At 37.8% G+C, this 12,499-nt stretch overlaps 1 protein-coding gene across 1 annotated transcript in view; it reads right to left on the bottom strand.

The window, feature by feature from the left end:
• The window catches only part of loxl2b (lysyl oxidase-like 2b), a 112,731-nt gene that overhangs the window by 21,502 nt on the left and 78,730 nt on the right, over positions 1-12,499 (bottom strand). Inside the window, exons 8-10 of the mRNA XM_028798872.2 lie at positions 10,104-10,271; positions 8,627-8,792; positions 5,323-5,563 (exon numbers count right to left, since the gene is read on the bottom strand). Of these exons, the coding sequence (XP_028654705.1) occupies positions 5,323-5,563; positions 8,627-8,792; positions 10,104-10,271 (575 nt within the window). The remainder of the gene's footprint in view (positions 1-5,322; positions 5,564-8,626; positions 8,793-10,103; positions 10,272-12,499) is intronic.

The following is a 12,499-nucleotide window of genomic DNA, read 5'->3' as shown; positions in this document are numbered from 1 at the left end:
CCATTTTTCATATCACTTTTGTCATTTCTGGGTCATGGGGAACTAGAATCCTGGCAGCCTAGAGCACTAGGCAGGGGTTAACCCTGGTTGAGATGCCAGTCTAATGCAGGTACAGGTGAGATGAGTGCCATCTCAAGCTCTGCTCCTCAGTAGCAGTACAATACATGGTTTATTGATACATGTTTTTATTTAGAATGCCATTTTTTGTCGAGTCACCATGCTTGGTACTGGAAGTTGCAGACTTTTTCCTTCAAGTCAATGGACCACCCAGCTGCCTGCATAACCAACTTAGCTTCAGTCAGTCCATCCAGCATACCGGTTGATCACCTAATTGGATGTTTGCTTGTTTTGCCATCAGATAGGCAGGCATCTTCAGTGCCACATTGATGTGTGAAACAATACTATGTGCTAGCATTTACCAAGGCCAGCTAAGCTGAAAACACAGACTTTGATTGCATTTTATTGTCTACATTTTGTACAATCCTTTCATTCTCTCTATTTTCTTACTTTGATTCAGTAAATAATGTGGAGTTAATTTTTTTAGCTAGACGCTCGGGGTAATATTCATAATTTGCACAGGCTTTCTTCACATTTCAAGTTATTTCCATCCTCATGTGACCCCCATTCTCATTTTATTCTGTCCTGTGTACACAAGTGACTTAGGCACGTATTGCCTGAAATGAATCTAATAACGAAGCTAAGAGTCTCAAGGCCTCAAAGCACCAGAGCAGAGAGTGATGTGGTGCATAAGAAGAGAGTGACGTGGCGATTCAGAAGGCATGCTTTATGGAATGCTGGCAAGCACATCTGGCAGAAAACATTGCAGTCTTTGTCCAATTGCTAGAAGCTGAACAGACTTTAAATGTAACGGCCAAATCCTGTTTTTTAATAAAACTCTTAATGCCTTTTTGGAATGCAAGTTCCTTGATTTTTTTTCCCCTTCCACTGGTTTTCCCTTAAGGGGCAAATGCTTATTTTTCTACTAGGTCTGTCAGTGATGGATACTGATCTTTAAGGCTGCACGGCAGCATAGTGGTTAGCGTTACTGTCTAATAACGCCAGGAGACAGGATTTGAATCACAACCTGCTCACTGACTGTGTGCAGCCTGCACATTCTCCTAGTTTAGGGCTGGGTTTGGGATTGTCTTATCCAGGGCTGATTCCAACATTGTGCCTAGTGCTGCTGGAGCACAAATTCTTGCCTCCATGAAACTTGAGTGTAAGCATATGTGAGTACAGATAAATGAGGGGTAGTGTTTATTTTATATAGCAACTTTCAGAGTGGAACTGTGTATGTCTGGGATTGCCTTTGTCACATCACCTTCATATAATCTGAACAATGACAACAAGTCAAATGTCTTGAACCTGTCATCTTTAGAAGACAAATTGTGAGGACTCTTAAAATACTGAAGTTGCTCTACCTGTGCCAATATTAATTTATATAATCCAATATTTAACAACCTCAACCTACCAAGATCACTCAATAAACCCAGCCAGGAATTTGACCACATATAGCAGAAGCACAGGAAGTCCTTGTACTACCCTTCCTACACCATAAAAGTAAAAATTCAGAGTCCCACTTCAGTAGGTGGGAGGTAGCAACAGAAGTAAAAGTACATGAAAAAATAAAGACGCACAGAGGTACTTGGAGCAAAAAGGAAGGAGCACACCTACAAGGATGAGTAAAAGGAGAGTCTGAGTAATGAGGGGTTGTGGCTTAGCAGTTATGGTTTGTCATTCATACTGAGTATGTAGTAAAGTTGAAGCAGCAGAGATTTCACCTTGACTTAAATAGATTGTCCAAAGGCTTGTGACCCCCCAGCATGCTAGTCAAAAACTAAAATAAGAATCTATGAGCAGCTGCTGACCTCTGACATAAGGATCCTGCCTTAAGTTACATAAGCTGTTGAAAAGTGAATGCTGGCATGCAGAGGCACGCAGCCCTCAGTTCAGCACCAGCCTTGTTTTGTCTGAGAAGATATATACTCTTACGGCATGCGGGAGAGTCCTGGATGCCTCCTTGTGTGTTCTTTTTGGATCCTGGCAAACCTTGTCAGGTCAAATGTGAAATACTCACCTGTCAGCTAGACATGTGCTTAATTAACATTTATTATTTTAAACATTAGCTGCCTCTAACTTAGCTATCTACAGGCTATCTACAAGCCCAAGCTTTCAGAGTGAGAAGGGTCCCCAGATGATGAAGAAGACCTTTCAGGGTTTGCCTATCTGGGTATGAATAGATTTCTTCAGTAGTAATATTTGGAATTTAAAAAGAGGTGTTCAAAAACCTCAGGGGCGACCACGACATATATTAAAGATGATTCTTCACTGTCTTCATGAGCCTAGGCCTTTATACGACTTTGTATGGTTTCCCTTTGAGTTTGACCTCAATACCAGAAGAAGACAAATTGTGACAAAGAATATACATCTGATCATTTCCCAGTAGTCTCTTGAAATGAAACTCACAAAATAAATATGACCAAAGTGAATTGCCATCCTAACAAATCAACTTAATCAGTTTCAAGGAATACATCACCCAAAAATGTTTTTCTTATTTTCACACATCTGTGTTATTTAACCCAAATAGTTTGTAGCGGTGGCCAAGAAAAAAATTTAATTGCATAGTTTCATGTATGAATTTTTGAATTAAAGAACTGCCTTTCCCCCTCCTTTGTGGGTCAAGAATCCTGTTGTCAGTTCAAAATACATTATTTTAACTAAAAGCCATGCATTTTGCACATTTTGAGTACACAACTGGAAATATTAATAAACATGAGTATTATGAAACATAATAGACAAGTAACGTGAGATTTTTTTACTTTTTTTAGGATGTTTTTCACATAATTTGCCGTTGTACAGCATTGGCTTCTATTATGTCAATTTTTTTCTCCCCACTTTGCATGATAAAATGAGCTTAAAAATTTTCTCGACCACCACTACAAATTGCATTGACTAAGTAACATATAAAAAAATACAATTTTTTGGGTGGAATATTATTTTAATGCTAAAAGTAAAAAAAAATAACACAGCCTGTTTTTTAACTAATAGTGCTTATTCTAATATAAAGAATATTATGATTTTTTTCTAATTAATCAATTGTAATACTCAAAATTCTTTAAACCTTGAAGAGGAGTTTCTCCCCACAAGGTCAACACCATTCTCATTTGTTACCGTCATCGGTCATCAATGATTTTATGACTAGGAATTGGCCACAAGTTTGCCCAGTTGAGATGTGCATATTACGTAAAACTGACAACTTGCCTACTTTTTTCTCCAGCTGCATAGTTTTCTCGTTCCACGGCAGATGACCAGTATCCCTCTAAAAATAATTCATACAACATATTTCATGTAGGGGAGAAGCTTGAAAACACACCAAATGATGCCATGCACTCATTGCTATTACAATCAGATGAAGACTACATGAAAACTTGTCACTGAAGAAACTCAGGTGACATTGTGACATCAGGTGATGTGGCAGAGTGGTGGCTCTGAGGCTAGGGATCTGCACTGGCAATTCTAAGGTTGCTGGTTTGAATCTCGTAAATCCCAAAAGGGACTTTGCTCTGTTGGGCCCTAAAGCAAGGCCCTTAACCTACAATTGCTGAGCGCTTTGAGTAATGAGAAAAGCGCTATATAAATGCAAAGAATTATTATTAGAATTATTATTGGTCATAAAATGAGTGGGTGGTTTGCTGATTTCATGAGCAGTTCTATGTGCAGTCGTTAATCCTATTTCATTTATTGTAGATACTCTCCTCTTTGTGCTGGTAAAAGCTAGAACACATACTGCTACTGCAAATGTGGTATCAAGTTGTGCAGTGTGTGTGTGATTCAAGAATGGAGCATTTGGAAAGTACTTGAGAACATTCAAAAATACAGAAATCTGCTCATCTTGCCTAAGTACTGCATTGGCTTCTCTGGCAGGCTAAACTAGATTATTTGCAAGTGCATCGTGCTTGTTTTTCTTAATTATAAATATAATTTTCTAATTCTCCTCAGCAATCAATAAAGCTGTTAGCACTTGCATCATTTTGTTAACTGTAATAATTACATGTTCATTTCTGAGACCCTTCAAAGAAAGTGCATGAACCTGGAACAGTTCCCGATTATGTACTGTATGCTTTTTCATGGGCCAGCCAAAGTTAATTTCTGCAACAATTGTAAATTCAGGCGCGCGGCATCGGCTGGTGTCTGATCAGCTGATGCCTGCTTCTAACTCTCTTGCTCGATCTCCTGATCACTGCCAATAAAGTCCGATTCTGAAAAATCAAGAGTCCGACTCCGTGATAATGCGCAAATGCGCATAATGCGAGTGTTTTCTTTTCTGCACTTGCTTCGCTGCCTTTTCACATGTCGGTGCCATCTTGCCTGTTTACATTTCGCAACTCACGCACACGCAATGTTTATTTGCTGAGTCAACGAGTCTAGCATTCCTCCAAGCACAGAGGGAATGCCTGTGACGTGACAGTGAGATTTGTCGCCATTAACAGCTGATTGTCGTAAAAGTCGACATCCGCCTTCAACCCCTCCTGTCGACAAAAGTCGACATCCACCCTAAAAGAGTTAAAATGATAGGATTCAAACTTACTTGTATACTACAATGTTGAGCTATGAACAGTTACATCATTATCTCTAGGCTATTCAAATATTTTCACCTTTATTCAAGATTATGAGTAGCTGCAAATAAATGGCACAGGAGAAAATCTGTAGAGCAGCTCCTTGAGAAGCTTACCTATCTAATGTGCAATTAAGTGCCTTTGTAGTGGACTTAATGTAAGTTGTATGGTATGCTTGATAACATGACTTATATAACTGTACAAGTTGCAGGTGTGTAAAACATGATTTTGTGTGAGTGGTATCAGCAGAAAATATTAAAATACAAATGAATGCTGCAGCTGAGTCAGGAGTAAAGCAAATCAGAGTATGTACCATGTAGTGCAAGGAAGGAAGGCCTCCAGAAATAAAAAAAAAAGTTTACCTGTTGTACTGATAGAGTAGGTCATGATGAACATAAAAGAGACAGCAATACAGAGAGGCTGTCTTCCCTAAATTGGTGAAACAGTGACTGGATTTTGCAATTCACAAGGCCCAAGAATTCCAGTTTCATGTTGCCACAGGTTATGAAAATTGCATAATGTGACATAATTCAGTTAAGATTTTTCATGATTACCCAATTGTAAATGTTATTCTGTTAATGAAAACTGCAAAAGCTCCCACCACATCACAAATATTGGATTCAATAGCATAGCTTCTACTATGAAAAGTAGACTGTGCCTACTTATCTGTTTCCTGGCACATGCCCAGAAAACACAAGGTACTTGCCTGTGACAATCATGCCAAATCCAGGCATGGCGCCCTGCTTTGGGACGGAAATCAGATTGACCATTGTTGTGGATCTGTGAAGAGAAACGAAGGAGGCGTCGGTAGGAGTTGGCTGCGATATTGTTAGCTGTAGTAGCCAGGCAGTTCTCCTCATAGGCACACTGGAGCATGAACATAGGTCGATCCTCAAGGTATGTAGTCTGCTCCACCACTTGTGGGTTCAGGACAAGATCTGGGGCAGCTGGAATTACAGCACAAGAGAAAGAATTAAAATCTTAACTTTTAACTGATTACTTCCATTGCAGAAGACGAGATAAGTTTTGGTGTACTTTAAAACCCAGAGGACTTAAAAGGCAACGTCATACTAGTGGGGAAAAAAACTAATGTCCATTATCCAGTTTTTGTTATTGTGATGATTTTATTTGTTGGAAGACCTGCAATGAAAGTGATGGTCCCTTTCAGCTCCTGTGATGGCTTCACATACTAAATTTTTATTTTAGTTATCTTTACATTTTATTTTGGTCAAAATTATACAATGCAGAGGTCTGAAATGAGGTCAGTGGTTCTCAATCTGTGAGGCAGGCCCCCCTAGGGTGGTGCGAAGTAACAAAAAGGGGGGGTGTGAAAAAAAGAAAGCAAGAATCGAAAATATGAAAAATACATCTATTGAAACCAAACAACTGGAAGTACATTCTGATACTAGAAAAATAAATATAGAGCTAAATAAATGTCGATAAAAGTTAAGTAGGTATAATAAAATATGCATCTATGATATATCATTAATTAAAAAAGAACAAATTGGTATTAGTGGGCTCCTTTCAAAAAAACATTAGGGGGGCGCGATTAAAACAGTTATGAAAACTCGGGTCGCAAATACTTAAAGGTTGAGAAACGCTGAATTAGGTTGACTATCGCATTCACAATTTTTTTATGACTTAGAGCATTTGCCTAAAGCCTGTACTTTGGTAGGCCAACTTTATTTCACCATTGATAGTTTTTGATGTTACAGTGTGACAGTAAATACTCCTGCCTTAAAACTGTTAGATTAATTCTGAATACTTTGTTTAAGAATGTTTATGTGATGTAAAGTATAAAGGCCCAACCCAGTCACTAAAGGTGATACCTATCAAAAATGATGGACAAAAGCAAAATAAAAGGTACATTTCTTGAGTTTATAATTGACTTATCCTTAGTTCACATTAAAGTCAGTTTGCAAAACGTGTTCAAATTTGATTCTATGAAAATTTTAACCCTCAGGTACAACAAGGTATTCATTTTTCCCTTACGGGTAATAAATAAATAAATACATAAATATATAAAGGTACTGCACAGACGTAACCAAACAGATATAATGTGGAAAATTATACATGTTGATAGCAAGCTGCTCATGAAATGCAGCCAGTCTGTCATGGTTTTGTGGGTGTTTATGGATTTTATTGTTTTTGAGTTATTATGTGTTTTATATTCTTTTTTTGTTTGTTTGTTTTGTTGTGTGTGTACTGTATGGTTTCTATGCATCTCTGCTTGTCCTGCTTTGTTCTGTGTGTTTCATGGGTGATTCTCTATGAGGCGGGGCCACCTGCCTATCACTATCAATGGACTTCTCTCGGCCCTGTAATAACTGAGAAAGCAAGCAGTCCCTTGCAGTTCATTGAATGCATTTGGTGGTTTTGGTGAGTTTTCCTATGATTGTCATTTATTGTCGATTTCTTGGATTTTTCTACCTTTGTGCTCTGTATTTTGACCTTTGGGACTTTGTTTGCTTGGAGACTGTCTATTTCAGGCAACTCCTGCTGTGCCTATTGTGCTCCTTGGAGCTTTTGTCAAGAAGAGTATTTATGTGTAATAAATATTTTATTAATAAAAGAATTTTTTTCTGCTCTTCATGTTAACAAGCCAAAGGACGACTGACCCTTCCACTAGTGTGGGCTTTTTGCCCAAACGTTATCCTAGGGTACTTCCAAGTTCATTGCACAATCCAATTAAAATAAAAGATAGTACATAGTGCTGCTCGTGAAATTTCAGCCAGTTACCTCTTAAGTCATAATTTACTAATCCAATTTTAACATGTGATTTGTAAATACACCCTGTGTTTATATACTGTACATGCACAATAGATTACAATAAAAAACTGACAAACAGTTGAAATTAAATGTAATTTTTCACAGTGTTTTGGATTCAATAGCAAACATATTAGTTGAGGTGTTAGATCATAGCTATTTTGTGGTCATTTTGACTGATTTTTGTAAGGTTGCTTTTTGCCACCAAATAATAGATAGATACTTTATTAATCCCAAGGGGAAATTCACAATAATGTAGATAGATAGATAGATAGATAGATAGATAGATAGATAGATAGATAGATAGATAGATAGATAGATAGATAGATAGATAGATACTTTATTAATCCCAAGGGGAAATTCACAAAATAATGTCTGCAATAGTATGTTTTGGCCTTTTTTGGTAAATTTTTAAAAATGAAAAAATTTATATTATTTAAAAATAAAACTGGCAGTACTATAATGAAAAAAAAGGTATTTTGAAAATGCAATATATTATACAGTATCTGTACTTGAACTCCAGATATTCTAAAACAGATAGCTATTCCAATATATTTGAAAAATATTTAAAGAAATCTGTAAATATTCATCTGATCTGACATTGCTGCATGGCACAGTGATCTAGTAGTTTAGTTTTTCTGGCTCACAGTGACAGTGACCTAGAGAGATTACTTGCCTGTACGGTGAAGTATTATGCTGGTACATTTTCTCTTTGAACTGAAGAAACTTATCAACATACTTTGGTTTCCATTTACATTACAAAGATTCACCCCTTGAGTTAATTTGTAACTATAAACTGCTCTAATAGGAGAGGATGCACATAAGCAAGATCTGCAAAGAAATGAGATCCTGTCTGGAACTGTTTTTTGCCCTGCACTCAATGATACCCAAAGGTAAGCTAAAGTTGTTTGTTGACCTGTAATTGCAGAAGGTTCACTAAATATAGGGTTACATGTTACTTCAAGTTTAACCTGGTTGGCCTTTACTTTAAAGGGCACAGTCTACTGGAAGAGTTACCAAAGTTGTAAAGTTACAATAGTGTGTGGCATATAATTCATCAAATAGCTAAGCAATTGTATTATTCAAAGTATATTCATGATTAAGGAATATTCAGAGCTGAAGTGTGAACCTGCAACAAAAAAACACTAGCTCTTGTGTTTCCCTTCCATTCATTAGTGTGTTTCCTCATAAGTCCACAAATAATGAGCAAAGTTGCCATTAGTGTCTAAGGAATCCAAACTTACACTCAGAACACGAGACGCCAGCTGCAAAGCGGGCTCCACCTTTGGGGCAGATGACATCGGTGCCATGATGTAGACAGTGGGATAGGGCCATTTCCGTTCCTGAGCACTTGACTCCACTCATCACCACATCATCTGCTGTTACATCCCCTGGCCAATACCATGTCTCCTGAAGCAAGAAGAATACACACGCATATAAAAAATAGAAATTATTCAACTGACAGGGGTCTTGTGTTGAATACATGGGACTGGAGCCTAACCTTGCAGCACTTGGCCAGCAGGAAACAACTCTAACAAGTAGGTAGTCCATTATAGGGTTAAAATGCAAAAGTAGTCATTGAGAAATAAAGAATTACAAGCATACATTTGACCCTTTTGTCAGATTATTGTCAAATTAATGAGTAATGACACCCTTCTACAATAATAAAATGTTTCCAATAACCAGAAACATGGAAGCTGAGATTATCCTTATCAATCATCTGTCTACCCATTCATTATAAACCTACTTAATCCAATTCAGGGTCTCCAAGGGGGAAAGAACCAATCCTGACAACACCAAACACAAAACAGAATTTAATCCTGACATAGGATGCTGCTCTGTTGCAAGGGACATTTAAATATTCACATTAACATGCAGAAGATTAATATTGCGTTGATAAGCCACATAACACATGCACCTTTGGGAGTTAGGAGGAAAGATGGAGTACCTGTAAAAAAACGTACAGACAGCAACTAGAGTGAGTGTTCTCTAGAAGCTGTGTGGCAGCAACAACACTAACTATTACACCTCCATGCTCCTTTCAGTATCTGTTAAGTTTTATTTTTTAGCACCTTTCACAGGAATTCACATGTGCCTTTCATTTTGTCAAGACTTTTCTGGGAACTAGATTCTCCTCATCATATTGCTACGTAAAAAAATGTAAATATTTCCGTTTTTTATTGTTCATACACTGCACATTGAGTAGCAAATATCCATTGTATTCTCCTGAGCATTTTAGGTTTTCAAAGTCTTTCTACTGTCTCTTTGTTCAGCTTTTGTCTGCACCTTGTGTATGTTAAGCTTATGATGGCTGCTTTCTTGGCAGTTGAGAGAAAACACCCACGATTTTTGTCCACACAAAAAAAAGCTCATGAACTGTGCCACTGAGTGGTTAAATACATTACATCTATATTCTAACAGTTATTTTTGTACTTTGTGGCCTGTGGTTGACTAAAAAATTCTAATTAATCTTGACATAGTTCTATACGTTGTTTCTCCACATCACTTGAAATACATGTATTTTTGGCAAGGGGCACTGGAATTTGTTTTTCCTTTAATACATATTCTGCTATCTTGCTGAAAATGTTAGGGTTGAGCTGTGGTTGTCACATTTTCCATTTTTATTTGCTCTTAGACATACAAATGTACTTTGCACAGACCCTGACAAGAGATACAAGGTCTTCAACAGCTTGAATGGAGCTTCCAGAAGACAGAACTGACCTGGAAAGCATGACTCGCAAATCCCAAGCCAAGCTGGCGGCATACCACCATGGCTTCCATCGTACTCCAGCTATCACTGCAGACTGTTCCCCACTTTAATGTCCCATTCTTCTTCACCAGCACCTCAACACGGCCCTCAAAAGGGTTGCGTCCACCACTCAGGCGCAGCTGTGGAGATAAAGCAGAGGTAGAGAAAGATAATTAAGAAAGCAGATGATGTGGAAAAAAATAAAAACAAGAATGATGGGTCCTGGAAATTGACATCACCCTTTTAACACTCCTTATATATGAAACTTTTGAGCAATATTTTCCAGAAACATAAAAACACAGTATTCTTGCTCTTTTTCCAAATGAAATATTAGGGCACATTTCTGTATGCTATAAACATTCAACTCACCCGTAGAATGCAGAAAGATGATGAAAGCTCTGACTAATGGGCATATGATACCCTAGTGGTTAAGAGACTTTGATGTTTCCAGTGTTACTCTGGAGAGAAGTTCGCAGGACTTTGTCTACATGATTACATTTCAGAAATACTTTTTTTCCTGCCCGCGTTTTACACAGAAATTTGTAATTGATGTAAAGATTGTGAACATGCAAGTAGAATAAACTTGGTCTATTTTTTAATACAGTGGCTACTCCGAGTTGCATTTTTCTCCAACAACATTTATTCTCTAATTTATTTTCTAACTTGTGGAAGATTGAGATTCAACTTTATGGACGGTTCAGAATGAGGACACAGGTGAACACTAGATCATGCCTTTATTTTCTAATGCTAAATAATTTATATTTCAGTTCTCAATGTATTCATATATAATGAACTTCCATTTAAAAGCCCAGTGGGAAAAATATATTTAAAAAGATATCTAAATTATAGGAATAAAACCACATATAGAAAATAGAAAAATGACATCGGCCTAAGCTCACTGGAAAAAAAATTAGTCACAACTGGCTAAATCTTATCTAACAGCAAGTTAACTCCTCAGTGAGCCCAAAGAACAGCTGTAATTCTGCTTGGCATGGATGCTACTAGTTTGCAGATATAGGCGACATCTATCTATCAATTTTGATGGCACCAAATCAAGCAGTTCAGCCAGATTGGTCGAATGGCTCCACTGGCATTTCACTCATTGCTCCAAATAGTTCCCCTGATTTACTGTTGTAGGCCTATTGAAATCTGGAGATAATGCGGCCAGCAGAGATGCAAGAATTCTTCAGAATATTCTTTGTGCCAATAACACTGGGGTAGCCATTTTATGTTTACTCTGGAGATGAAGCACAAAAGGTGGCACATGGATGTACAGTAGCCCAATGTAACCTTTTGGTTCAACTGTGTCGTCACCTCAAACAAAGAACCAGTTTTCTCCAGAAACACCATAACAACAGAGAAATATCTCCTGCCTGAACAACACCTTCCACGCAGGCCTCATGGAAGGCTTTGTGTGGTTTACAATGTACCTATTACCTTACATCATTCAAGCAGAAACCCAACTCGTCAGACCAGGTAACATGTTTCCAGGCGTCAACAGCCCAGTGTTTGTGACTCCATGCCCGCTGTAACCATGTAGTTTTGTGAATAGCTGTTAGCAAGGGCCTCTTCTGTGGTACTCTTCCTCAAATATCTATGGCATGCAATTCCCTCCTGAGTATTTGAAATGGCTTGTTGTAGGCCTGCATTGACTGCCGTTGCAATGTGTGACACATAGCAAAGGACCCTATCTGTGAGCACCATCTTTTGACTACAATTCTGTTGACAATTATCAGTTGATTGAGATGTACTCCACTGCTGGAAGACCCATTGAACAGTATGCTTTGACACACCCGCAAAGTTGGCAACTTCCTGTTCACTATGCCCTTTGGCACAGTTGAATGCAGTAACTCCTTTTTGCCAATCATTCACATCTATCATGCGATTAGCCATTTTTCATGGACAGAACCAAACACACATGACACACCACTACTGCACATCTCTCTTCGAGCCCTGTAGCACTTGACACAGCTATCTGTAGGACTGTAGTTCAGTCACAGCTATCTGTTGGGTGTCTGAAGTATGCATCACCTCTTACACACCTTTCTTAGAAGGAATATGAAACAGACAAATTCACAAATCTAAGTAATGTTCACACACTTTTAAACAGGCAAATGTAGATCTAGAACCCCCAGATGCTACAAACACCATTCTTTCTGACACAATACTACAAAATTTTCCTTTGCAACTAAGCAGTAAGCATGAACAACATACCACTTACTAATTTAGTGTTTTCTAACACTTCTCATGTGTCTATTTTTCTTCAAATTACTATTTAAACCTGAAAGAAATATCAAAATAAGGAAAAATACTACAGATGCAAAAGGAACAGTATTTAATGGCTTAAGCTCTGTCTTGTTTTATTATT

This window comes from Erpetoichthys calabaricus, chromosome 1 (assembly GCF_900747795.2).
Source record: "Erpetoichthys calabaricus chromosome 1, fErpCal1.3, whole genome shotgun sequence".
In the NCBI taxonomy this organism is placed as follows: Eukaryota; Metazoa; Chordata; class Cladistia; order Polypteriformes; family Polypteridae; genus Erpetoichthys; species Erpetoichthys calabaricus.
Note: the sequence above shows the minus strand (reverse complement) of the source record. Positions and strands in the feature narration are given on the sequence as shown.